Here is a 27,924-nt window from a genome sequence, read left to right on the forward strand (position 1 = left end):
GCTTGGCCCGGCGCCGGATGCGCCCCCCGCAGGCGGGAGGAGTGAACGTTTGTGTGGGAGTAAAAGCCAAGAGGAAGCAGGGGGTTTAGCAGGGAGCTGGAAGGGATCGTGCGACCAAGGCTTTCAAGACAGTTACACGAAATCATGGCCAGTTGTCGGATTAGAGAAAGAAACAGCCACCCAAAGCAGCATCAACTGGATTAATTTACACTCCCGATGAAACCTGCATTTACATGATTTTTAAACTGAAAACAAAAGTAATCTGGAGTGTTGAGTTGCTACAGAAAGGCACTAGTCCTGGAAAACTGGTCAGCACATGCAGCAACTGGAGCCTGCTTGCAGTGCAGATCATTTTTAAAAGAAGCATAAAAGCAGAGGCCGCCATCCTGCAGGCTGCCTTGCTGGAGGGCTAGTGCGGAGCAGCGTGTGGCATCGAGGACAGAGTTTTATCATTTTCTCCTCCTTTAAAGCAGGTACAATAGCACGGAGGCTGCCTTTTGAACCGCCCAGAAACTAAATCTGCATAAATCGAGATTGTGTGACTTCCCCTCATTACTTTGGCTCCCCTCTGTCCAGCTTTTCACTGGATCGTGGCTGCCCCAAGCAATCTGTAGGCTGGGTGCTCAGGACACACTGCTAGGCAGCTGTCCGGTTTCACAGGCTACAGATCATCCCGCATTGCCCCCTATTTTGTTCCTCAGAGGTGGCAACTCTGTCCAGGCCTGGCTCTCTAGGGCAGTGGAAGTTGGTGACGAAAAGCAGGCATGGGGTGGGGGCAGGGATTGCAATCGCTGCGGGCTGCGCTGCATCCCGGGGCTGTGGGAATCTGCAGCGGATGGTTTTCGCGTTGTTGAGTTTTATTTGTGGGCACTGGGTTCAATCTACAACCCCAGTGGCGCCCGCGCCCGTGACACACTGATCGGCGCTTTCCTTGGGCTTGGCTTCTCCGTCCCGCCCCACGCTTCTTGGCTTTGCCCTCACTCAAAATGGCCACTGCGGAAAAGGGAGAGCGGGAGTTCCTGGCGGAAGTGACGCGTTATGCGCGCGCCGGAGGAGGAGAGGCCGGGCTGCAGGTGGGGTCGCCGCCACCGCCGGGTCTGTGCGGCGCCTGGAGGGAACTGGAGCGGCAGGTACCGAGCCGCTCAACCGGGCGGAGCCTCCGGGCCGCGAGGCAGCGGCGGGGCCCGGCCCGGGGGCGGCTCCAGCGAGCGGGGTCCTGGCGCCGCTCCCGGGGCTGCGGGCGCGTCTCCCTCCCCGTCCCGGGCAGGCTCCGGCAGCCGCCGCCTGGCGCTCGCCGTCCCGGGCCTGCCCCTTCGCCCGGCTGCTCCCGCCTGCGGGCCCCGCGCGGGCAGCGCACCCGGCTCCCGCCCTGCCCCGCGGCCGCGTCTCCTCCAACGGCCTCGCCTAGTGCGGAGCGGCCCGGGACCAGGCTCGGCCCCTTCCCGCTGCCCCGGGAGCCTGCCCGGCCGCGCCGCGCGGAGCCGAGCTCTCATGGCCCCCGGCACAAGCGCGTTCCCCGAGCGGAGCGCGACGTGTCTGGGGCTTGTCGGAGAAGCGCTGCCCCGTATAAACCCCTTCTACGGCAAAGAGAAGCGGCAGCGCTTTCTCTGCGTTTCTCTGGGGCTCAGGCCTTCTTGAGCCTTTCGGTTTGCGTAGCGGAGTTGGAGAGAGGCTGGGGGGCCTTGAAGGGCTCAGGGTAGCTGGGGAAGCTGATCACCGTAGTGTTCCGGCCACCGCCGGTCTGATTTGCACCGTGACGCTGACTCTCTTGGTGTGATGTTGGGCAAGTCACTAAACTGCCTTGTCTCCTCCCCCATCTGCAAAATGGGAGCAGTGCAGTGTTGGAAAATTAGGGTCACCAAATAGCATAGCTTGAAGAAATGAGTGATTTGTTAGCTAAATAATATATCCTGGGGTGTTTATATGATCGTCCTCATATTGAAAAGGCAGACAAATTGAGTCTTGTTACGGTTTTGCAAGTTTGGGGTAACATAAGTATGTTTGTTGTTAGGTGGTTGTTATAAAGGTTAGTGTTAAGTGCTTTGAAAATTAAAAGTGCTATGCAATTACTAAGTTTATTACATAGCCAAACCTCCCATTGAAGTTAGTGGGATATTCTTTCTATAGAAGTACTGTATTGGTTCAGGCTCTCAACAAATACATATGTTCCATTCATGTTTAAATTGCTCCTCTTGTTATAGTTTCATATACATTATTAGTAATCATGCATAGTAGTATTGGGGGAAGCTTAGTGATGCTGAAGCCAGGATGTCCTCAGAAATCCCTTGCTTGTGGAATTTGTTCCTTGCACAAAAGTAGCTAAAATCAAAACAGACCATACTTACACTGTGTGGCAAGATTTTTATCTAGTCTTTCTACTTATGCAGACCCAGGAATCCTTGGTATTTAGACTACACTTCTGAAAATGTTCTGTCATTTTAAAGTTGCAGTGCTATGGGAGGCATGTTTATCTGTTGGGGGGAGGGTAGTGTTGTATTTGGTCCTTTTCACTTGGATAATTCTCCCTGCCAAAACACATAGTGTTGGATACTTTATGGATGGTAGCTTTATGAATAAGTGTAGTGGTAATATATTTTGTGATCACATAAAAGATCACCTATTCTTAGCTTCAGTGTTGTTACTAGGTATGTTAAAGACTAGTCGACTATCCAATAAGAAAACGACTAAATGATTCCCCCCCACACTTTCTTCCTCTATCAGATAGAGGCAACAAAGGGGGTGAGAGTGGACGGTACTTCAAAGCAGCTACACCGCACAGCTGAACCCGGGATTAGCTGTGCAGCCCTGCTGCTTGGGGCTGCCCCTTTGACTGCTGCAAAGGGACAGCTACACAGCAGATCCTCAGCTCAGCTGTGCTGCGCTGCTGCGTGTGGAGCCTGGAGTCAACTGGGGACTACAGCACTGCATTTCCCCAGAACCCAGGATCAGCTGGGTAGTACCCAGCTTCCCCCGGAACCCTGGGTCATGCTGCACTGAACCCATGGTCAGCTGGGGAGATCCCAGCTCCGCATGGCATTTCAAAGTGGCAGGGTAGCATAAAGCCTGGGATCAGCAGGGGTTCTGAGTTCCCCATTGATCCCAGGCTCTATGCTGCCCTACCACTTTGAAATGCCCAAGAGCTCCCTCCTCTCCCCCCCCCCCCCCCCCACCCCCGAGGACTCTTGAACATTTCAAACCTGGCACCTGCGTGCAGCCCAGTCAGCGGGACTTCCCGCTGGCCCCAGGCTGCACGCAGCGTTCTGCATTCCTCCTTTGAAATGTACAAGCGCCCCTATGGACTAATCAATTAACCATTACGTTACATCTCTACATGTTACCACTAGGGAGGTGAACATGTACCCGAGTACAGGCAGTCCCCGGGTTACGTACAAGATAGGGACCGTAGGTTTGTTCTTAAGTTGAATCTGTATGTAAGTCGGAACTGGCGTCCAGATCCAGCCGCTGCTGAAACTGACCACCAGTTCTGACTTACATACAGATTCAACTTAAGAACCCCAAGTGTCCCCAAGTCAGCTGCCGCTGAAACTGATCAGTGCTGATTCCAGGAAGCCTGGGGCAGAGCAACTCTGCCTCGGGCTTCCTGTAGTCAGCGCTGGTCAGTTTCAGCAGCGGCTGACTTGGGGACGCCTGGAGCAGAGCAGCTGGGGTGCTGCCGGGTTGGTCCAGTAGTGCCCAGAGCGCCCCAGCTTCTCTGCCCCAGGGTCCGGCAACAAAAGCCTGGTCTGCTGGGGGGGGGGGGGGCACACTAGCTGCGCCTCCCCCCCCCCCCCAGCAGACCAGGGACACGGGGAGCAAAGCCTCATAGGCGCGGGACCGCGCCGCGGCTGGGGCTTCGCTCCCGGTGCCCCTGGTCTGCTGGGGACCGTCTCCAGCAGACCAGGGGCACCGTGAGCGAAGCCCCAGCCGCGGTGCGGTCCCGCGCCTCTGAGGCTTTGGGCATTTGCTCTGGCAAAGCCTCAGAAGCGCAGGAACCCGCCGCTGCTGCGGCTTCGCTCCCGGTGCCCCTGGTCTGCTGGAGACTGTCTCCAGCAGACCAGGGGCACCGGGAGCAGCTTTTCTCGCCCCGGAGGTCGAGGTGGTGGATCGCTGCCTGTGAGCTCCGGGGCGAGAAAGCCCCGTTCGTAAGTGCGGATCTGACGTAAGTCGGGGACTGCCTGTACACAGTTAACAATTGAGCCTGTATCAGAAGCAGCAGGGAGGGAAGTGGGAGCCCCCGCGAATGCCAGCCACTTTCCTTCACCTCCCAGGGTTGCAGGCATGAGCACAGGCTCCTATGGAGCTGCTTTTCCCCGCACTGCCACCTTTGACACAGAGGCAGCAGCAGTGCGGGGGAGCAGAGCAGGCGTGAGCCAGTGCTTGCACCTCTTGGGTATTCACCCAAGAGTTCTGAACTCAAATGGGAAATTGCAGAACTATTAACTGTGGTTTGTAACCTATCCTTTAAATCAGCATCAGTACCTACTGACCAGAAGATAGCTCATGTGATGTCAATATTTTAAAAGGGTGATCCTGGCTATTACAGACCTGTAAGTCAGTACCGGGCAAATTAGTTGAAAATATAGTAAAGAATACAATTGTCAGGCACATAGATGAACATAATTTGTTGGGGGAAAGTCAACATGGTTTCTGTAATGGGAAATCATGCTTTACTAATATGCTAGAGTTCTTTGAGGGGGTCAACAAACGTGGACAAGGGGGATCCAATAGATATAGTATACTTAGATGTCCAGAAAGCCTTTGACAATGTTCTTCACCAAAGGCTCTTAAGTAAAGTAAGTTGTCATGGGATAAGAGGGAAGATCTTTTCATGGATTGATAACTGGTTACAAGACAGGAAACAAAAGATAGAAATAAATGGTAAGTTTTCTGAGTTGAGAGAGTTAACTAGTGGGATTCCCCAAGGGTCTGTCCCGGGACCAATCCTATTCAACTTATTTATAAATGATCTGGAGAAAGGGGTAAACAGGTGGCAAAATTTGCAGATGATACCAAACTGCTCAAGATAGTTAAGACCAAAACAGGCTATGCAGATCATCAAAAAGTTCTCACTAAACTAAGTGATTGGGCAACAAAATGGCAAATGAAATTTAATGTTGACGACATATGAAGTAATGCACATTGGAAAAAATAATCCCAACTATACATACGATATGATGGGGACTAATTTAGCTACAACTACTCAAGAGAGAGATCTTGGAGTCGTGGATAGTTCTCTGAAAACACCCACTCAGTGTGCAGCAGCAGACAAAGCAAATAGAATTTTAGGAATCATTAAAAAAGGGATAGAGAATAAGACAGAGAATATCTTATTGCCTCTATATAAAACCATGGTACACCCACATCTTGAATACTACGTACACACGTGGTTGCCTCATCTTAAAAAAAAAATATATTGGCATTGGAAAAGGTTCAGAAAAGGGCAACAAAAATGATTAGGGGTTTGGAACATGTCCCATATGAAAAGAGATTAAAAAGACTTTTCATCTTAGGAAAGAGGAGACTAAGGGGGGATATGATAGAGGTCTATACAATCATAGCTGGTGTGGGAAAAGTGAATAAATAAAAGTTACTTACTTCTTCCCACAATATAAGATCTAGGGGTCACCAAATGAAATCAATAGGCTGCAGGTTTAAAACAAACAAACAAAAGGAAGTTTTTCTTCACTCAGCGCACAGTCTACCTGTGGAACCTCCTTGCCAGAGGATGTGGTGAAAGCTAGGACTTTAACAGGGTTCAAAAAAGAGCTAGATTGATTCATGGAGATTAGGTTCATCAATGGCTATTAGCCAAGATGGGTAGGAATGGTGACCCTAGTCTCTGTTTATCTGGAAATAGGTGGAAATTTGTTTCTCTGGAGGTGGGTCATCAAAGTGATCATATGAGGATTACCTGTTATGTTCCCTCCCTCGGGCATCTGGTATTGGCCACTGTTGGCCAACAGGATACTGTGCTGGATGGGCCCTTGGTCTGACCCAGTATGGCCATTCTTATGTTGTCCCCCTCTGCCCCATGTGTAAGTGCTGAAAATTACACAGACAAATAAATGCATTTTAACTTCCCTAGTTACCACAAGTTCCCGCTTTGGTGCATGTAATAAAAAAGAGCAAAAATAAGTAGTAAACAGGTTTTCTTCGCACTTAAATGAGTCTGAGATTTCAGCCCAATGCAATTGTTTTAGGAAGCTGAAAGTTACCCAGAAGTGTTTGACAGAGGGGCATTCTGTTTTAAGCTTCTAACTGCCATGTGGTTGAAAATCAGAGCATTGCTGTGTGCATTAAAAAGATTCATATATGTTAATTTGAAAACTAAGGATGTTAAGAAGCAGGTAATTGGGTAGTCAATACAACTTGTATTGACTACACAATTGGTCGATAAGGGAAGGTGCTCAGGAGGAGAGCTACCTCTGCAGTTTAAATGTAGTAATAGTCAGGTGTGCAGGCAGCCTGGCTTCCACTACATTTAAACTGCAGAGCCACAGCTGGGAGTAGTTCCTGGGCCAGGCGCAAGCCAAGCTTGCTCAGTCCCAGCTCACGCTGGGCCCAGCAGCCCCTGTCTGAGGGATCCCATCCGGGAACTGGGACCCTTTGTGGATAGGTGCTCCTGCTAGAGCAGCGTCCCCTCTCCCCACACTGCTGCTTCTGATAGAGGCAGCAGTGCAGGGAAGGGGGCAAGCAGCACCATGGAGATGGTGCTGAGGGGGGAGCCGGCTTTTAAGGCCCCTCCCCCCCCGCTGCCTCTGAAACAGAGGCAGCAAGAGGGGGATGCAAGTAGTTGACTCAACTACCTGATAAGCCTAGGCTTATTGGGTGGCTGGCTGGTCGACTACTTTTTTACATACCTGTTGAACACTCCATTTTTTTCCTATCTTTTTTCCCTCTGGAAGGCATATGTAATTCTTTGATGAAATATCTGTGCTTTATTTTTTATTTGGAGTTGGCAAAGGAGATATTTTTTTCTTATTTTAAGAATGCTTTTCCATTAAATCATTTCAAGCAACCCAAGCCTCAAGAACAACCCCACAACACCAGTGAAATATACAAGCATAAGGACTAGAAATACCGTGTTTTCAAGATAGAAAAGTTACTGTAGATTAATGAAATAATTTTTAAAACATATGGAAATACTTTGGTGCCACTATTTAAAAGTCAGACCAATTCTACCTGCAGTTGTACTGGGGCACTAACTGAAAACAATTGTTGAACTAGAGCAGTTGATAGGATTTTGGTCTGGTGGTGTTTTGGAGGCACTGCTTGATATATGATGACTTATAAATATCAAATTTACTTTTAGTATCTTGGTAAAATGTGTGTCACACTTGGGTATCTCATTAATTTTAATGCTAAGGTGTAATCTTTTAGTGAAATATTGACAGAATAATTTTAATATTATATGAATGAAGTCTCAGGTAACTTACAAACATAGATTTGTTACATTATGTTTATAGCATAAGTAAAACACTGTGTGTTTTGGTTGCAATGTTTGTTAACATTACAACTAAAGGCTCAGCCCTGCGAACGTTTACATTAGAAATGCAACAGTGGCAAAGCTGCAGCAGCACAAACACTGACTGTGGCAAAGCAGCAGCAGTACAAACACTGAGTATAGCAAAGCAAGAGGTTTTTCCATCAGTAGTAAATCCACTTTTCTGAGGAGCAGTAGGTGTAGGCAGTAGAAGGAAGAATTCTCCTATTAAGCTAGTGCTTTCCGCATCAGGGATGAGTGTAGAAAGAGGGAATTGTATGTCTCAGGTGTGATATTTTTTCACTTCTGAGTAATGTAGCTAGGTCAATCAAACTTTCTAGTGTACACTAGTAGGGATGTAAAATCCTGTTAAACCTTAGATTTAACTGGTTAACAGACTAAGCAGAATGGTGGGGACCGCTCTAGTCAGCCCCCAGCCTGTGGGGCTGCTACCTGCTCATTTGAGTCAAGTAACACACATGCTTAAGTTCTTGGCAGGAGTGACATTACGAAGGCAGCATAATGTGTATAAAGAAATATATTTAATAACTGTTATGTTACATGGCAGCTGGATGTAATCAATGTGTTTTTAAACATGGTTATCAAAACACTCTCTTTCCCCCTTTTAGGTGTTGGATTGTATTTTAGAATTACTACACTGACTTTTCTGGAGCAGATGTTTTCACAACACTTCAAGAGTGGCTGAAAAACTAATTGCTGGAATGCTCTAGAGAGGGGAAAATACCCAAGGGTGTGGATTTGATTTTATTGAATTGGAATTATTTCTATCCTGACCAAAGAAGTAATTGGAATCATGGATCAGAACAACAGTTTACCACCCTATGCCCAGGGGTTAGCCTCCCCTCAGGTAAAAACAAATTATTTAACATTTATTTATTATTTATTTAACATTTATTCTTTGTAAAAGATTTTTCTTGTATGTAACCTGTCTTGAGTAACAATATGTCTGTTTATGGATATGAAAGATTGGTTAGAACCTAGCAGTGTGAATGTGCTTGTTTGCGAGTGCAAAGTCTAATATTTGTTCCTTTTGGAACTATTTTATATGATAACAGGACCTAGGATAAAAAGTAGTTACATGTAATATCTTAGTATTTGCCACTATTTTATCCTCAAACATGTAAATTACTATTTTATTTGTTTTAAATTAAACTGCAATTTCATTTTCTTTTTCCAGATGTTGAAGTACAATTTGTTCTGTGTAAAATATATATATTCTAGTGTGCATTGTTTATCTACAACAGAAGATTATTAATGGGACACAAAAAATTCAAGTTGAAAATTAAGCAATTAAAGTAATTTAAAAAATTCCAGTTTGTGGATTAAGTCTGTGACGACAACATTTGAAATAATTGAATCTGGAATGCTTGTTACCCATAAATATAATTGCAGCAGGCACCCCAATTAATTTCTTTGCTCAGCTAACAGAACAGTACATTGACATAAGCCTGCTCTCCCTTTTAATTTCAGGAGATTCTCTCCTGGTCACATCTTGAAGCATAATTGTAAGGTGATATGAGGAAGCTAGCACTGATAATGCTGTATCATTTCTTTTTAAAAAAAGGACAGAGTCCTTAAGCAGGCATTTTCCACAAGCACTAAATTTACTTTTTAAAAAAAAAGAGATCTGTTAGACATTAGCATCGTCTTCAGGAAAACAAAGCTCTGGTGTATACTCTCAAGCACCAAACCCTTCACTGGCTAGTGGACTGGATGATTTAACGAAGATAAAAATAGTTCTTAATGCTGTGAAGTAAAATGAGCTTCTAAGCAGGGGTAGGAAACCTCAGGCCGAGTTTGCCTGTATCCAGCCCCAGAGGCTCAGGGCCAGCACCAGTGTGCAAGAGCAAGGTGGGGGAGTGCCTTTCTCCTTCTCAGTCGGGGGCATGTATGTGAGGGTTGTTCTAAGGCCTGGTCTACATTACAGAATTAGGTTGATGCACGGCAGTTTGTCAACCTAACTACGTAAGGGTCTAAAGGGTCTGTGCTAAAATTTCACTTGTGCTGATGTGACTGCCCTTCTAGGTTGATTTAATAACTCCACCTCCAAGAGCTGTGGAATCAATGTTAATGTAGTTAGATTGATGCAGTGTCAGTGTAGACATTGTGGCTTACATGGACTGTTACAGCCTTTCAGAAGTTGTCCTATAGGGATGTGAAAGGTTAACCAGTAAGATCACCTGAAAGTAGTGTTCCTTAATGGTTCCAGTTAATCACTAACTGGTGGGGATTGGAACAGCTCCCCGCTTGCTGCTGGAAGGGAGCTGCTCCAACCTCGCAGGGGTCTGCCATGGACTGGCATCTGAAGCAGCCCTGTCTGTGGGAAGCTGGGCCTTCCCCAGGTAGGGGCTGCTCCAGTGGGAGCTGGGAGCCAGCTGGAAGCCCCAGGCTGGATCCCACTTTAGTTGGTTAACCTAACGTTTAGCCAGGTAACTGATTTAACCAGAATTTTACATCCCTACTCTCCCATAATTTCCAACACTGACTGTACAATCAATACAAGTGTTCCTGATGAGGATGCTCATTGCTCCTTGTGTCAGCAAGCAAAAATGGTTTAATTACTTGAGCAGCATTGTACAAACCACCATTCTTGTTACTCATAAATCTAACACTTGTTTCTCAAAAACCTAAATGGGTTCAACTGAACCTGTGCTTTATTCTTTATATTCTCTTCTCTAGGGTGCCATGACTCCTGGAATTCCAATTTTTAGCCCAATGATGCCCTATGGCACTGGACTGACACCACAGCCTGTCCAAAGCAGCAACAGCCTGTCTATTCTGGAGGAACAGCAGAGGCAGCAGCAAGCAGCACAACAGTCCACATCACAGCAAGCAACACAGGGAACATCCAGTCAAACGCCACAGCTCTTCCATTCACAGACTCTTACTACAGCTCCTTTACCAGGAACCACGCCACTCTATCCCTCTCCAATGACTCCTATGACCCCAATAACTCCTGCAACGCCTGCATCTGAGAGCTCTGGGATTGTGCCACAGTTGCAGTGAGTGTAATAAAAGTACACAAAGTACACTTTCTCTCCCTCCTCTCCCATACCATGAGCCTTTTAAATATTTAGTGACTTAAATGATTTAAAACTTCTCTGAACGTGGCAGATCAGTAGTAGAAGTGGGGCTTCTTGCTCATCTTGGTTAGACATATAACTAATACACGTTGGGCTGCTTACTGTTATCTTACACTATTATAAAGCTAACAAAGATATAACAGTTTCAAAAGTTCAATAAACCTGGTGTGAAATTGGTAATCTGATGTGTGTATGGGGGGGGGGGCTCTAATCAATCATAGATGGAATTGTCCCTAATATCTCTTCTTGTTTTCTACTTCTTATGCTCTTATGTAGTTGACTGTTGAGTGTGAATTTATGTTCAGGGAAGAAAAGTATAGAATTAGTTCAAGGTACTGGATCTAAAAATCTTTTTCACTGTACTTAGCAATAAAGAAAAAACTCTAATTAGATTCTCTATTTTGTTATGGCAACTCAGAAAAAGTGTCATAGGCATTTTTTTTCTCCAAATAACCTTATTTTTGCATGCAGATAACCTAATGTGATACAAACTCAATTTGGCTCTCTAAATTTAAACAAAAATCTTTTGTATTTAACTGTTGAGAAAGAAGGGAACCTTTGTGATGTCTAGGGAAAATTGAGAGGGCTTTAATATATGTCAGTTTGATCCTTGCTACCACTCTGTGCTAGAAGAAGAAGAATCCTTTGACTTCATCACGGTCAGTTGCATTAAACTACAGATGTATCTGGCTCAATTAAACTTGCTTATATAGCAAAATCTAAGTATCATTCATGTGCAGTTCAAAAAGAGAGATCCCAGGAACCCTTCATTAAATGTATTCTTACCAACTACTTTCTCTTGACTTGTTTTTAGGAATATTGTGTCCACTGTGAATCTTGGTTGCAAACTTGACCTAAAAACTATTGCACTTCGAGCCCGAAATGCTGAATACAATCCCAAGGTAAGACAAATGTATTAGAATTGAACGTGAAAGAAACTTTCCACTAGCCATCAAAGAAACAAGTCTTAAGCATAGTCTACACTTAAAAATTTTGCTCACAGAGCTCTGCTGTCAAAATAAACTTATTGTAGGTGTTTATATGAGGGGGAAAAAAGAGCTTGCAAATAGGTTATATTGGTTCTGGAATAGGGATGTTAAATTTAGCTTAATCAACTAATCGGTTAATTGATGGATTTTCCATTGACTAGTCAATTAAGTGGGGGAGCCGCAGTGGGGTTAGCTCCTGGCCTGGGAGCTAACCCTGCTGCAGCTCTGCTTTTTAAATGTATTAAGAGCCTGTGGGCTCTTAATACATTTAAAAGGCTAAAGTGCAGCAGGAGGGACCCAGTGCAAGCCAGGACAGCTGATTTCCGGCTTGCACCTGATCTCTTCTTCCCCTTCCCCCCCACTGCACTTCTGATTTTTAAATGTATTAAGAGCAGAAGATTCTTAATACATTTAAAAAGTAGAGGCGTGGCTTCTGGAACTGGGCATGAGCTGGGAATCAGCTGATTCCCATCTCACACCCAGTTTCCAGTACCTCCATGCCTCCCCTGCAACCTGTGGAGACGGTGCTTGGAGGAACCAGCTTTTAAGCTGGCTCTTCTCTCTCTCTCTCTCTTCCCCGCCCCCCATTTGCTGCCTCTATCAGAAGCAACAGAGACCAGTTGCTTACATCCCTGTTCTGGAAGTGAAATAAATTGTACTGGAAAAAGCATTTTTATACTCGTATACCAATGTCAAAACTGGGGCTTTTGCTGGTATAGAAACATGGCCAAAATAACACCCCTAACCAACAGTGCTAGATTGGCAAAGTTTCTTGTGTAGACCTGTCTATAACTGTTTAAAGAGAGAGTCAGCTATTTCCTGATCTCAGAGGCTCCTGTGTCTCTATGCCCCACTTCTTTACCATTTCTATCCTCAAGTGTAATAGTGGAGTCAGATTTCTGTGTGTGCATTGTGGGTCTATGTAATTTTAAAAGATCTTTGGCTCTTGACATTTAGAGTGTTTATGAATCGATAGTGTTTGATCACAGTTGCTAACATGGCTAGCAACCAGTTCCTCCCAAGCCTCACTTCACTTTTTGGTTCCATAATATTCAACTGAGATTTGTTATCAGGATCCCATGATGCTAGGAGCTATGTTTAGCCCATAAGAAGACAGGTGTGTGAATTTCAGGGCAGCTGCACCTGTTTTCCCTGCTGTCCATGGTCTGCCAACAGTGGTGATTTACAGGCTTCCAATGCACAGCCATCTGGGTTTGGGCAGACCGGCATCTCTGTGTTCCAATGGGGATGTTTAAGGTTACACAACTTGTTGATTTATGCTGGTATCCCCAGCAAGTTAGACTGCCTACATCAGCGATGGGCAACCAAGACTAGTGAGTGGGCCGCATGAGTGGTCCTACTTCATCTCAGTGGGCCACAAGAGTGAAAGTGGTGGGCAACCTGCAGCCCATTAGGATTCCACCTGCAGCCCATACTCCTCTCTTTGTCCTCTTCCCCCACCTCTCTCATGCACTGGGGAACAGGAGCCCAACACTTACCAGCAATTTCAGTGTGCCATGAATTAGCTGATTCACGCTCAGTCCCCACTTCTCTTCCTCCCTCCCAGACTTGAATCAGCTGATTAATTTAAATCATTGCTCTGGGGTGGGGCTGAGGATGAGAGATTCAGTATGCAGGTTGCTCCGGGGAGAGAGGACTATGCCACCCCTCTCTCACCACAGCAGCTTGAGACCAGGTGAGAAGTGCTTCTTCATGGCCATTCCAGCTGTGGGTACAGCTGTGGGAGGGATGCATATCCCTGAGCTGGGGCAAGTCCAGGGTCATCTGCCCCTTGCACTTCCCAGCCAGAGTGAGGAATGAAGCAAACTGTGTGCTTTCCCCATACTCCCTGATGAAGGGGAACAGCGAGCAATGTCCCTGTAGGAATGGGGAAAGGAGGCTCAGCACGTTTGGGCCTATTTCTCATATTAATATCCAAACTAAATTTAAAACGATAGTTCACTCAAATATGGGCCTAAATTCTAGTACATGAAGATTAGTCATAGTTCCAGGCTCTAAAGATGATACTGGTGTACGTTTGGAGTAATTCAGTTGACCTCCATTGACAGTAACTTGGCTTCTGGGTTCTACCTATAACCAGCATTCTGAGGTTGGACAATCCTTTAATTTCCCTGTTTTAATTTATCAGTAAAATGAAGATATAATAGTTAAAGCCTTGTGTGGCTGCAAAATTGGCATCTGCATCCACATCTATGGATGTCGATGCCCCTGGATATAAGGTAGATATCAGCACATTTTCAGGATTCTGGATACAAAAATTGTATCTGCAAAAATCTGCAGATATTGCAGGGCTCTTATAATAGCTGTGTACCTAAGAGTGTTAAGGTATAAAAGGACAAAAATCAAACTTCTGTTTGGAAATTATCAGTTGTTACAAGCAATGTTAGTATAACTGAAAGATTGCAGAAAGCCTGGGTTTTTTTCCTCCACATAGTTTACTTGGTGCATGTAACATACTGAGTAATATAATGTATTCCCTTTTTATAGTAAGATTGCTTCTCTTGTTTGTATCAGTCTTTCACACGGTAAGAGAAACATTTTAATAAAAAGTGCTTTTATGATCATGCTGTTTTTTCAGGGAAGTCAGGCATAGTATTTAAAGCTACTTTTCATTTGCTTTTTAAATTTTTTTTAATCTCAAGTTGACAGCTTTTAGTATTAGGAAGGCTGTGTAAGTGGAAAATATAATACTAAATTAATACTGTTTACAAATGCATAATCAAGTTTTGTAGAATTCTTACACCAATAATATCACTAACAGTTTCAAGTTGTGCATTTCAGCGTTTTGCTGCTGTCATCATGAGAATAAGAGAACCACGTACAACTGCACTTATATTCAGCTCTGGAAAAATGGTGTGCACGGGGGCTAAAAGGTTTGTATAATTGTAACTTCTCATTAATCAGACTATAGACTGGAAAGGTCAACTGATCCTGAATTAGAGTGTTTACTTGCATTGGATATATCTTGACATACAAGCATGCTGGCTGCACATACCTGTCTTAACTGATTAAGTTAGAACAAGATTTTTGGTATATGTGCCATAGTTCAAATGAGGTACAGGCTTTAGAAACTTCTATGGTTTCACCTATTTTAATTTAAAAAAAGCCTTCATTTTAAAAATGGAATGTTACAGGACACTCAATTGTAGGTGTTCACTAGTGTCTCTCGGGAAATGTCAGACTGGGTGGAGGAGAGTGATTTGACTTTTCATTGATTTCCCATCATGCATCCCAAATCATGACTCTCACAGGTTACCTTGTTCAGAGGCCCCTCCTCCTCCTGGAGCTTGTCAGTGCTTCTGAGCACTGGCCAAAGGGATCCTGTAGATGACTGAAGCAAGGAACACTCGCTCCATATACAGTCTGGTCAGAGTATCCTGTCTTGCTTCTACACTGACTAATCACTGATTTGTTAATTTAGGCATTTAACAGAGTCTCAGATTTCCATTTGTAAAACTATCATATTTGCCTTAGAGGTGTGGAGGGTTAAAGTAGTGAGCACTAGATGGTGAAGAATTGTATTAGTATGTTTATTTGTAGATTACAAGCCTCAGTCTTAATATTTCTGATAAGTAATGTGTCCTGTGGCTTTTTGCTGCACAAGGTAGTAAAATACTGTGATTTAATTATTAACCAATCAGGATGCAACTACAGATTGAACCACTCTTGTTTGGGACACTCTGGTCCAGTAGGATCATGGATACTGGGTGGCCATGGGGTTGGCTGCAGCAACAGCCCTGAGGAGCGGATCCATGGCAGCTCTGGTGGTCCCAGGGTAATGAAGCTGCAGAAGCCCTGGTAGCCCCAAGGAGCAGAGCCATGGCAGCCCCGGATCTGGGAAGTATGGTGGCCCCTGGATAATGGAGTCCAGCAGGCCCAGTGAATGGAGCCACAGCTGCCCTGGCACCCCAGAGCTGTGGCAGTGCTGATGCTTGAGAGCCATGGCAGCTCAGGGATAGTGGTTTCCTGGCAGCCCTAGCCCAAGGACAGCAGAGCTGTGGTGGCAGGGACTAGCCAGCGGAGCAGGGAGCCAGCTCCACTAGGTCTGCTGATGGACCCCGGGAGAATCTGTAGTCAGCAGAAGGATAGAATTGACCTCCCCTAGTCTGGCAAACTCCCTCATTCAGGACCAGTCAGGTCCAATGTGTGCTATGTTAAACAATTGTAGTGGATAAAATATTTGGTCAGTCATTTTGCTGAGAGAATATGTATACAAAATCTAAATATTTCCCTTCATATTGTGTCTGGTGTATAGGCTGAACCACTTTAAAGGTTTTACCATGCCTTGCAGACTAAGGATGGGCAGGGGAGAACAGGACTCTGATGGCATACTAAGAGGACTTTGGTCTTTGTGAAACAATAAAAGTATTACAAAGTGGGAAATAATTATTTTGAGGCTTCTGAGAGGATATTAACAGTATAGAAGCAATGTTAGTATTTGCTGACAACGTATACACATTTTGGTGTACAACTTTATATTCCTCATTCCTTTCAAGTCTTCCACATTTACCTACACTTGCTTTTAAACCTGGTCACTTCAGTGACACATTCAGTGTATTCTCTCATGTCTTTTATTCCTTCAGCGAGGAGCAATCCAGATTGGCAGCAAGGAAATATGCCAGAGTTGTTCAAAAATTGGGCTTTCCAGCAAAATTCTTGGATTTTAAGATTCAGAACATGGTGGGAAGCTGTGATGTGAAATTTCCTATCAGATTAGAGGGATTGGTACTTACACATCAACAGTTTAGCAGGTAAATAAAAAGCTTAATATGATTCATGAGTGCTGTACACTTGATCTAGAGATCTAAAAGATTATACTGTACTGGTTAGAGTGTTCCTTTGACTCTGGTTTTGTCAGCCAAATGTTAATCTGTGGAGTCCTGCAAATCTGGGGCTATCCACCTTGGCAGGTATAGATGTGAATATTCACAGCTTATTGTTGCAGATATGGACGCAGATATAAACATTCTATCTAGAACCCTGCAAATTTGCAGATATCCGCTTTATAGTGGAGGGCATCTGCAGATGTTGATGCAGATATCCAAAGATCATTTTTGCAGATACAAAATTTGTATCCGCATCTGTGTGGGGCTCTTAGTCCATCACAGATGCCTTCCCTACTAAATCTTTGTGAATCTCCTTCCTGCCAGTTAATTTTGCAGTCTTGCACGTGGAAGCATAGGCAGGTGAAGCCGCAGAAAAGTTGTCAAGCACAAAATGACATCAAATGAACTAAACAGAAGACTGTTTATCATAACATTCAGTATTGAAAAGATGGTAAGAATAGTAACATGTAAAATTGCTGTGCTAATTTAAACAAAACACAAACCTTTTCTTTACTATATGGCTGTGTCTAGACTGGCAAGTTTTTCCGGAAAATCAGCCGCTTTTCCGGAAAAACTTGCCAGCTGTCTACACTGGCCGCTTGAATTTCCGCAAAAGCACTGACTTCCTACTGTAAGAAATCAGTGCTTTTTGCGGAAATACTATGCTGCTCCTGTTCGGGCAAAAGTCCCTTTTGCGCAAAACAGCCCCGATCACGAAAATGACGATCGGGGCTTTTTTGCAGAAAAGTGCGTCTAGATTGGCCACAGACACTTTTCCGCAAAGAGCGCTTTTGCGGAAAAGTGTCTGTGCCAATCTAGACGCTCTTTTCCGCAAATGCTTTTAACAGAAAAGTTTTCCGTTAAAGCATTTCCAGAAAATCATGTCAGTCTAGACTTAGCCTATCTGTTTTTGTCCAAAATAGAGGAAAACATGTTTAAACAGATGTTGGTCATTTTATCTGAATTAACAAGGAAAATCATGGACACTTAAAATGCTAGTTTAGAAACCAAGACACAAGCAATTAAAGCTAACTTTTATCCTTGTACTTTTTTATAGCTAATTCCTTGTGCATACATTTCACTCTTAGGGTCTGTCTAGACTACAGGGTTTGGTGTAGACTTGCTGCTGCAATCTTTCGAAAGAGGCTTGCAGTCTAGACGTAGCCTCAGACATTACTGGTGTTGAGGCATTCATTACTAGTGCAAAAAGTTACGCCAGGAAAATCCAGTTCTTTAAACAGCTATCCTAACTCTACTTTTTTGGAGGGTATAAGGATGAGGTTTCTTATTGCTAAACATAAGAGTGAATCTGATCAGCTAACATCAATTTCAGATTAGTTTGTTTTGCTTGACCTTTTCTCTTTCTTTTCAGTTATGAGCCAGAGTTATTTCCTGGCTTAATCTACCGAATGATCAAGCCAAGAATTGTCCTGCTTATTTTTGTGTCTGGAAAGGTGGTTTTAACTGGTGAGTAACCAAGCCAACAATATTGATGCTCTTAACAGTCTAGGGTTAGGCTACACTAGCAGGAACATGTACCACTTTTAGTAAGAAAGATGCTCTTTGGAATGCTGAACTGCACTAAGTGTAATTTCAGGATTTAATACCTTTCAGAATCAGAGAGGTGTATTGAGTGGTAGACATGCTGACAGCAAAAATGGGTTAAACACTATCCTTATATTTACACTGTTTCTTCTGAATAAAATATAGATTTCAAGTAGGCATTTCATTATGTAAACATTTAACGTCAAGCTATACAAACACTTGGCTCAAGTATAAATATAATTATACACAATTGGACATGTGAAATTGCACTGATCACATGCAATATGTGATAATAGAAGCAAGCAAACAAAAACAGAAAAATGGAAGCAATCCCAATAGTGAATAGGTAAAGAGGTCAGAGTGTGTGTTAGTGAGACTGGGAGTGGTCTTGATTATATAGTATCTGGATCAAAAACTAACTAATTGTGAATGTTACATATTTCATAAAATATGCTAATTTTTCTGTTTCTAGGTGCTAAAGTCAGAGCGGAAATTTATGAAGCATTTGAAAACATATATCCTATTTTAAAGGGATTCAAAAAAACAACGTAACAGTTTTTAAATACTTCAAAGAAATTTTAGAGGTACATTTTAAAAGGTATTGAGTATGGCACAGTAGTGACAAGTGATGGACTTTGTTACAAAGTGCGACACCAAGACTCGGAGTATTTTCCAGTTAGTGCCTACTTCCCTGATACTCATGGGAAATTGTATTATTTGTATGGATTATGTCTACTGAGTTACAATGAATTGCTTTAAGCTGTCCTTGGAGCAGCTTTTCCAAATTTTATTTATATTTTAATCTTTTGATTAGTTTTAATGTCAATTCTTTTAGGCACCCATAAGTTGGTTTGAGACAAATGCAACCATGCCACCAAATGTATAAACCACTTCAATTGCTGTATATACATTTTAGCTTGCTTTTATAAATGTTTTTATAATCTATCTTCAAGTTATGCTTTTAAAGGTATTGTTTTCCATTTGTATATTTTTTGGTGCCAGACATTCCCTCTCTTCAGTGTTCAGCAGGACAGAATAAATTTATCAATAAAATGGCTGGCTGTATCTATTCCTCTTTTTGGGAAATGTCATGTTTTTTCAGCTCTAGATATACATTAAATTCTGTTTTAAAAAGTCAATGGTCTTCCCACAGAGGTTTTAGAAAGTAATCCTGCTTGATCTTTGCTGCTGTTAATGTGGTAAGTGCATGTTGTTGAAATATGTAATGTCTGAATACTTGAGTCTTTTTATATTTCTTAACAAGCCAGTATTAAAGCACTGCATTTGCCATGTGATTTTTTTAGCCTATTTTCTCAAAATGGTGACTTTTTTTGATATTTTACATTAGCTATCTTCTCTTCTGCGTGGTTTTAAAAATACGTGTTTCGTGCATATCAAATTAAGCAAAATTTCTAATTAATATCTTCAGTAATATTTAAGTGGTGATGGTAAAGTCAGGCTTTTCCAGTAATCCCCATCTGCTTAAAATCTAGAGCCTGTTAAGATTGCAGAAGTGCTATTCATAAACTACTGTACTTGGTTCCAGTATAGTATCAGAGCCCTCAGTTAAAGTGCTAGTGTCAGCATCTACCCAAACCTTCCCTTTGTGCTGCAGCTGGAGATAAAGTGAGATAAGTTAGGAAGGTCAGTGCTGCCTCAGAGCTGAAATAGAAAGATTCCCACCACCAGAATTGCCCTATGAACTGTGCAGTCTGAATCTAGGAGCACTAAGTGTGATTGGAAAATAAAAATTACTTAAAGGTGAAACATTCAACCACTTGGTTTCACTGTCCAAGCTGAAAATCAGTGACACTAAAGAATTTAAGAGGGTCTGTTTTCATGACATCATTAGCTATCATTTATTTACAATATACACAAAGTTAATACAACCCAGGGCTAGTCCCTCTATGAAATACTAGTTCAATTACCACTTTCCTTCTTGCAATGTACACATGTATTGGTAAAATCCATTATACAGAAACTACAAAATATGTAGTTAAGTAGAATCTGTAGTAATATCCTGTTTCCAGATGAACTCTTCCATATATCCATTTGCTAGGTTACAGTTTTCAGCACATGTGTAGACTACAAGTGTTCCCCAGTCAATACTTTCTCCTAGGCTGTCAACCTTCAGGTGGGTCAGGAGCTGTGGCATAACCTTAGAAGGCAAGACATGTCATTAGAATGCAAAATATAGCTCTCTTCCACTCTGTTTTATTCAAAAGTTATCCCCCTCTCAGCAAATGGTCCTGTCATGCTTATTTTTTATTATGCCACTCTTATGCTAATATATGCTACATATGTTTTTTAAGATGGGATAACAGCTGCAATAATCAAATTATTACCTGAAAAACCACTGGCAAGCAATAAAAACAGGTCAAGAACATGACTATACTGGTTTGTTTCAGAGTAAGATAATGGGTGATGCACTGTTGCAACTACTTCCAGTAAAAGTATAACTTTTAAATCAATTTCTTACAAGTTTGTAACCTAGATGTTTCTCTTGTGCCACTTTTTTTTTATCATTTGATTAAAATTGGCTTTCTAAATTTTTCACAAGGCCCCCACTACATGTCAACACCCACCTCTCAGGAGTTATGTAGATATGCTTAATCTTGACTGAGCAGGAAAGCGGGCAGCTGGAAGGATGCTCGAAATGACCTAATCCCTATATTTTCTTTGATTAATAGATTTGTACTAGAGCCCACGCAAAGATGAGAAGAGAGCTACCTTGCTTTTGATAATGGTTCTTCCATCCTCAGCTATTATAGATATACAAAAAGACAATTAACTGGAACATCCATTAATATTTTGTAACTTGGTGATTTTTCAATAAAATAGTTTTGCTGGAAAATGCTGATGCAAAGTATTCCACGGGTCATACTAAGGACTCATTACTGCCCTGGAAAGGTACTGGTAATAAGCTTAGCAATAATTTTAAACCAACACAGATAGAACATCTGCATTGTTTTTATTCCAGTTCCTGCATTTAGTTTGGAAGGGAATAAACTAAACCAAATAAAATCAACCTTATTTTGGTATATGCATATCCTCACAAAGAATGATGCAGGTACAGTACATCCTGCTTATTAGCAACCCCTTTATCACCAGCAAAAAGTTGCTAATACAGAGAAGGAAGGTTTAAGGACTCAGGAAGGAGGGCAAAGCAGCATTCACTTAGTGTCATTTGATAAGAAATCTGTTTTAATGAATATCAAGTTTTTTATACTCCATATTAAAGATTGATAAAGACAAGTGCCATTCAGTGTATTTTAGTATTAGGAAAGAATGTTTTTCACTTCCTGTCTGCAGTGAGGGAATGCTGAACATACTCCCACCATGTTTAATCTGAGTAGAGGCAGCACTTGTTAGTGACTGACAGGAAGAGACTTTTCCCCAACAGGTGAGAGCACTTTTCCATAGAATTGGACACTACCTTGAGAAGACATTCACAGGACCCTCAATGGGATAGAAAAAGTATAATCTGTTTTTGTAGCCAACAAAATAGAAGGATAAGCACTATTTATGATAAACATCTCCATAAGAAAGGAGTTACACTAGTATCTAAGGCTTCTACACTGCAGCACAATTATCCTGTGAATTCAAATATAACTCTCTTCACTCTAGCCATAAGCTAATATTTCTATTTCAGACTTAATAGATTTTTAATAATACACAAAAACTCATATCCTTGAATCTAATTCACATACTTGGAATTCAAATATCCTTTGGGCACCACATGAACAATGTGGGATCTCTTTCATTTGGGGAATGTTTTCACCAGAGATCCATATGGGGCCTTCTCTTCCTCGACAGTATCTGAGAATCTGAAATTGGATAGAAAGAAGTACTGACTGTCTTTTCAGCTATATAAATAATACCAATCACAGTTATGAAGTGGACAGTGACCAAGGTTTTATTCCCCCAGTAAATCTGTTAGATACATAAGTTTAAGAAAACCTATACACAATTAAAATGGAAAAAGACTTATATTGCTTTGAGGAACCCGTCAATTTCCCTAAGCCATCTTGCATTAGTCCAGCAATAAATAGTAATACTTTGCATTTCCATAACAGATTCTCTCAAAGCCCTAAAATACTTTTGGACTCAAAACTCCTGTTGGGAGTAGAGTAAGGAGACTGATTCAATCATGGTAACAAAGGGACTCTGCAACAGGTACGAGAACAAAATCCAAGTCTCTCCATTCACAGTACTGTGTTTTAATCACAAGACTTTTCTGTCTCTGAATGAGTGATAAGAGTTTCACCTTGCAGCATGAATGCTGATTAAAAGGAAAAAAAATAAGCTGAAGCAGCAGACACATGATGGTCCTATAGAGGAAGGGGCAAAAGAGAAATGATGCTATTCAGCATGCTTTCTCCTTTTCCAAAAAAGGGCAGCAGATCCCCTTCGCTGTGGCTCAACTCCACTCAACACACTCACCCTTGTTAAATTTCCACTTGCCTTGAATGACTTGGGTTTTCCAAGGTCTTAGTTTATCACAGGTCTAATTACAGCAAAGACTGGCATCTTGCTGTCTTGTAACTGGAACTTTTATTCTATGTTTGTGGGCATGCAGACTGGATGATCTGTGAAACTTCTCTACATCCTTGTCCTCAGCTATTTCAGATTTTTGGGCTGAAGAGGCACCATTTGCAGAAACACAATCAGGATGCTATGTAAGTGCCAAGGTTGCAATATAACTTCCCCCCCACCACCACAAGCAAGCCCTCCCATCTTTTGCCCATTAGTTGATTAGTATTCTAAAAGATATTTTTCCTTTCACCTGTTCTGGTTCTGCAGCTATTCGATTTTTAAATTTTTGGAAAATCTTGTCCTCTTGAGTCTCATGTTTTGCCATTGCCTCCAATACCTCCTCATCTAGTGATTCAAACCCTTCACCTAAAGGAAAAAAAGACAACACTGAGTTAACATAATATGGCCAAGTTAAAGCTTACAATACATTTGTCTCTAACATCTTCTAGAATTTCAGTTCAAGCATCCAATATTCAGGAAAACAAACCGCAACATCAAAGACAAGCATTTGCTTGTTTGGAGGACCAACAGATTCAGTTCTGTGACTCATTAGTTGTGTACTATTTTAAATGTATATTTCAGTATAAGAAGTATGCAAGCAAGACAGGCAGAATTAATTTAGAAGTGCATGGCTGAAATATGGAACACAAAATAAATGTACTTTCTGAATCTGACACTAAAAAAAAAAAAGACACAAGAATGGCCATACCGGGTCAGAACAAAGGTCCGTCTAGCCCAGTATCTGGTCTGCCAACAGTGGCTAATACCAGATGCCCCAGAGGGAGGGATCACAACAGGATCACATAGGGATTACCTCTCCTGTCACTCACTTCCAGAGAAACAGAGGCTAGGAATACCATTCCTACCTATCCTGGCTAATAGCCATTAATGGACGTAACCTCCATGAGTCTAGCTCTTTTTTTTTTAAACCCTTTTAAAGACCAATGAGGTATGCACATGAAGGTGTCAAATTTACAACTTTAACAATTAGAAAGACTTGTGTTTGCATCTCTTTCTTCTACAATGCTTATTCATGCTCAATTTGGTTGTCCCATCTGTAGCTTTAATAACCCCCAGCCACAAAGTTTAAAATTACAAGTTTAAAAATGGCACTGTGTGTCATCACAAACTTCAAAGCATGCTAGATCTGAATACAAGTTCATTTAACGGGGTATAGTTTAAATGATTCATTCATCCCTCGTGTAAAGGATTTACAGTTTATAATTCAGAGAGAAAGGATATTCTCATCAATAGAAAATGTCTTAAAATTCTGCAGTGTTACTTTGACAAATAAATATGTAATCACAGTTTCAATTATATTAGCAATTTATTTCATAACACCTGTCAGCAACTATGTAATAATACAAAAAAAATCACCCTAGAGAGTTAAAGAAACATCAACAATAACATACTTCATGTTTCTTTATTCCCCTCTTTCCTGAGCTGAGCAACAGGTGTCCCCCAGCCAAGATACTTGTACTACCTCTTCCACTAGAGCCCAACCTCTTGCATCTCTTAGATCCTAGAAAGTTAAAGAAACCCCTAGGCCAACACAGTTCCTGTTTCTCTGTCTCAGCCCCTGCATCCCAACACCTAGCTGTGTGATGCCTCCTAGCCCAAACATCTACATATACCCTCCTACCTTCTGAGAGCCTAAGGATCTGAGGGAGAAACAGCCTGATGCTAGATCCCAAGCTTGTATGGAGTTTCCTGCATGCCACCTCCTTCCTTCAGACTATGTGAGGAATTGTAGCTGCTCAAAACCCTCCAGTTTTATCTTTCTCTCTCCCTATAGTGTCTTCTATTTGCAAGCTGGGCTCTGCCGGATCCAGAACCATTAGTAGCAGCCAGCACTCTGCAGCCCATTTCTGTGGGGTGGGAAAAGGAAACTGTGCAGAACACGGATTTCTACACAAGCACTGCATTGTGCTGTGGTGCAAAATTCCCCCAAGTGTCTGAGTTAGCAAACCCATAAAAAACAACCACCACCAGGTTTAAATTTTCTTCTAGCACAGGCTGGATTTTAGGTACAGCTGGTTACGTATTTTAAAAGCCAGGTACTATATATTGTCTCCAAAAGTAAATCTAAAAACTAAATCTTCAGGAAAATTCCCATACGAAACCATAATACTGGCATAATATTATGAATCTAGTCATTAGTTACCTCATTCGCTTTCTTTCAATAAAATTTGAAAATGGTAATTTAAATAAATATATACACATAATAAATGGCAGGCACACAGTGGTCAACTGTAATTAACTGACAGTTACTCTCTTGGAAACCCATTTTATTTCTTACTTGTGCTGCCTGCAGCCTCCTCCAATGCTTCATATTCCTTCAAGTCCTTTTGTGTACCTTCATCTGTTTGACCATCACCAGGAGTTTCCATTTCCTCAGGTTCTATTACAATTTCATACTCTGGAAAAAGGAACTTGTGATCTGGAATTACAGCGTCCAATTGAGCTGCAACACACAAGAGCATTCCTGTTTGTTTTTTAAATTTCAGTGCTTTATTCTATACTAGATTTACTCTGCTTTGCTCAGAAACTTAATTTTTGGTTTTAGGAAAATAAAATGAAAATGTACATGCTTCATTTGAATCACTGTTCTGGAGTGGGGCTGTGGTGAGGGGTTCAGTATGCAGGCTGCCCTGGGAAAAGGGGACTACCTCCACCCTCTCACACTGCAACAGCTTGGGGCCAGATGAAAAGTGCCCAAGGCCACTGCAGCTCCAGTAAGCACAGCTGGGGAAGGGGTGTGTCCCCCTCAGCAGGAGCAGGTCCAGGATCATCTGTGCTTCCCAGCCAGAGTGAGGAATGCAGTAAATTGTGCACTTTGCCCTCACTCCCTGAGGTAGGGGAACAGCTAGCAATGTCTCCCTATGAATGGGGGAGGGAGGTTTCAGCAGCACCCACCCTCCCTAAAAGAGCACCTCGGGGGTGGGAAGCTCTGGGCTGGGGGAGGGAGGTGTGAGAGGAGTGTCCCCAGACAGCCATTTCACCTGCCTGGTGATTCTCTTTTCTATATGGTTTTATAAGATGCAATTTCATTCCAGGCAGATCCCATTTCCTTGGCACAACCAACCCCTTACCTTACTGTAAATTATAAGAAGCTGCATACCAAATTTGATGGTCCTAGTTCTTATCGTTAGGAAAAGTTATTAAACAAATGGACTCACAAATGTACAACTGTACAAACCTCTTTAGTCCAGCAACATCTGTAGCCCGCAGGATATCCACTTATCATCGGTATGGCCAAGTTTCTCACGATACCATAAAACGTGTTTACAGCCAACAGTTCTGGCTCTTAGTGTTCAATGCTGTTACTTAGCTCTAATTTATCCTTAAATGTCTTTTAAGAGCCTAGTAAGCAGGGGAAACGTTGGTAATGCTGCTAGACAGTACTGACCTCCAGTGGTTTGGCAAATTCTTTGGTTTGGCACCAGCTAATTCCCAAGGGTGTCGGACTAGAGAGGTTCAACCTGTACTATGTGATATGTAAGTATAGATATGATCCATTAAATACACTTAGGCCCTTACCAATTTACCTAAGGTCACCTAATAATTCGCCTTCTTACATTAACAATTTCTTCCCACGTGGTTAATGCATTACGATTTTGGACTGCAGAAAGAACTTCTCATGTTTTAACAAGAATCATGTTGACGCAATGGACAACTCATAATCATTGACTGTGTATAAATAGAATCAAACATAATAATAATTTAAAGAATTTAAGTAACTCGTTTGATTTGCACCATACTTTTATTCGATCCCGCACTACATTTTAAGAAAGTCTCTTTAAAAATATAGAAGGATAAAAAGAAAACTAGCAGCAGCATTGTATTATCTTATACTACTATATATTTACGTTTGTCTGTCTATTCTCTTTATACTAAAACAATAGAGTTTTTGATTTTTCCCAATTGCTTACAGAGATTTATGACACAATAAAGATGTGGACATGATCTTCTAATCAATGTAGTAGGAAATACTGGTTAGTATTATTATTTCTCCTCTGAACTTAACTTGTCTTTAGCAAAAGGAAACAAGAACAATATTAGTTTAATCTAGCGGGGGGGGAGGGGGGAAGAGACAATGTAAGTAAATCTTTTTGGAATTACACCATGCATTTGTTCCATACCGCACTACATTTTAAGTTCTCATTCCACTTAACTCACCTGACTGCGCACAAGAAAGTTTGTGTCCCGATTTCCAGTCTACAGTCTGATGCTCTTTACTACAGTAGTGGGCCCTGTGGCATTTAGAACAAACCTTGGGCCCTAAACAGCCACAGACTCTACACAGATGAGCTCCACACTGAAGCTGCAGGCTCACGCGGGTCTGCCCTTCGGGAGGGGGCGCGTCAGGCGGCGGGTCATAGGAATAGGTGTCGTTCTCCCTGGGAAGCTGGCTCCTGAAGACTGGAGGAAACGCAGGCGTGAAGGGAGCAGCGGGGCAGTGACCAAAAGGCGCCGAGGGCCGGTCTGGGTCGCTACTCTGCGCAGCGCGGTAGCTCCTGGACACCGCGCCAGGGCGGCGGCCCCGCCCCCCGGTAAGTGCGGTTCTAAGGCAGGAGGCTGCCCGAAGGGTTCGCAGCCCAGCGGCGGACGGGAGCCCGGGGGGGGGGGGGGGGGGCTCTCACCTCGCAGCGGCCCCTGGGCGCCGGGCCGGTAGCAGGCGGGCTGGCGGCAGCAGAAGAGGAAGAGGCCGCGGTGGAAGGCGTCGGGGCGGGCGGGGAGCGGCGCGTAGAGCTGCAGTAGGAAGGCGCAGGGCCGCCCGCACCGCCCGCAGCGCAGCTCGGCGGGCCCCGGCAGCCCGGACTCGCCCAGCCACGCCGGCCGCCCCCCCACCTTGCTGGGGAACTGGGCGCTGCGCAGGCGCCACGGGGCCGCCTGCTCCACGAACCCCAGCTCCACGGGCGAGCCCATCCGCGCGGCCGCGGCACCACCACCGCCCGCGTGCACCGGAAGTGCACGGCCGACAACCGTCCCGCCCCTGCCGGAAGTGGCGCGGTAGCAATGACGAAAGGCCGCACTCCCAACTCCGGAAGCCAGCTCAGCGCGGGGGGGGGAGGCGGACTTGCTCCGCCCCCCTCGCTGCCTCACTCGCATCACGTGGTTCCCTCGCGCCAGTGTCGCCCCGCCCCCACCCGGTCACGAGACCAGAGCATTGCTTTACCCTCCCCAGCAGCGGGCTCTGCGCGCCGAGGGGCAGCCCTGCCCGACCCGCCTTTACAGCGCTGGGCGCGCCTGGGCCAGGCCGGGGAACGCACAGAGAGGCTGAGAGCTCATTAGGTTCGGGTCTGCCCTGCACCCCTCGCTCTCGCAATGGTGGATACCGGACAGCCCTGGTCTTACTAAGCATCTCTGCACCATCCTTCCATTATGCACACCGACCTGACAGCACACGGGCGCCTCTT

General features: G+C 43.5%; 2 protein-coding genes across 3 annotated transcripts; one reads left to right on the forward strand and one right to left on the reverse strand.

Moving 5' to 3' along the window:
* The first annotated feature begins 50 nt into the window (after positions 1 to 50).
* TBP (TATA-box binding protein) lies at positions 51 to 23,204 on the forward strand. Of its 2 annotated transcripts, none has more exons than XM_006121990.4 (8): positions 51 to 473; positions 8,113 to 8,351; positions 10,184 to 10,506; positions 11,402 to 11,489; positions 14,379 to 14,470; positions 16,181 to 16,348; positions 17,796 to 17,890; positions 18,441 to 23,204. In XM_006121990.4, exons 2-8 carry the CDS (start codon positions 8,298 to 8,300, stop codon positions 18,518 to 18,520), a joined length of 900 nt encoding a protein of 299 aa, XP_006122052.1. In that variant the 5' UTR covers positions 51 to 473; positions 8,113 to 8,297; the 3' UTR covers positions 18,521 to 23,204. The 2 variants fall into 2 exon arrangements, with proteins under 2 accessions (XP_006122052.1, XP_006122051.1); XM_006121989.4 differs by lacking the exon at positions 51 to 473 and adding an exon at positions 979 to 1,130.
* Positions 19,803 to 27,547, reverse strand: PDCD2 (programmed cell death 2). Its single transcript, XM_075924705.1, has 6 exons — positions 27,148 to 27,547; positions 26,684 to 26,926; positions 24,804 to 24,968; positions 22,755 to 22,870; positions 21,679 to 21,795; positions 19,803 to 20,126 (listed from the first exon to the last, which is right to left on the reverse strand). The coding sequence occupies exons 1-6, from the start codon at positions 27,431 to 27,433 to the stop codon at positions 19,965 to 19,967; spliced, it is 1,089 nt and encodes a 362-aa protein (XP_075780820.1). The 5' UTR covers positions 27,434 to 27,547; the 3' UTR covers positions 19,803 to 19,964.
* Positions 27,548 to 27,924: the final 377 nt, after the last annotated feature.

Source organism: Pelodiscus sinensis, chromosome 3 (assembly GCF_049634645.1).
Source record: "Pelodiscus sinensis isolate JC-2024 chromosome 3, ASM4963464v1, whole genome shotgun sequence".
NCBI classification, from domain to species: domain Eukaryota; kingdom Metazoa; phylum Chordata; order Testudines; family Trionychidae; genus Pelodiscus; species Pelodiscus sinensis.

Bases quoted from the DNA above. Each gene is read 5' to 3' on its own strand.
- TBP (XM_006121990.4), top strand. From the start codon at position 8,298: ATGGATCAGAACAACAGTTTACCACCCTATGCCCAGGGGTTAGCCTCC. The intron at 8,352-10,183 runs GTAAAAACAAAT...TCTCTTCTCTAG, and splicing joins AGGGGTTAGCCTCCCCTCAG to GGTGCCATGACTCCTGGAAT. The intron at 17,891-18,440 runs GTGAGTAACCAA...TTCTGTTTCTAG, and splicing joins TGGAAAGGTGGTTTTAACTG to GTGCTAAAGTCAGAGCGGAA.
- PDCD2 (XM_075924705.1), bottom strand. From the start codon at position 27,433: ATGGGCTCGCCCGTGGAGCTGGGGTTCGTGGAGCAGGCGGCCCCGTGG. The intron at 26,927-27,147 runs GTGAGAGCCCCC...CGTTTCCTCCAG, and splicing joins CGCCCAGGGGCCGCTGCGAG to TCTTCAGGAGCCAGCTTCCC. The intron at 22,871-24,803 runs GTAAGAAATAAA...TTTTTCCTTTAG, and splicing joins GGAGGCTGCAGGCAGCACAA to GTGAAGGGTTTGAATCACTA.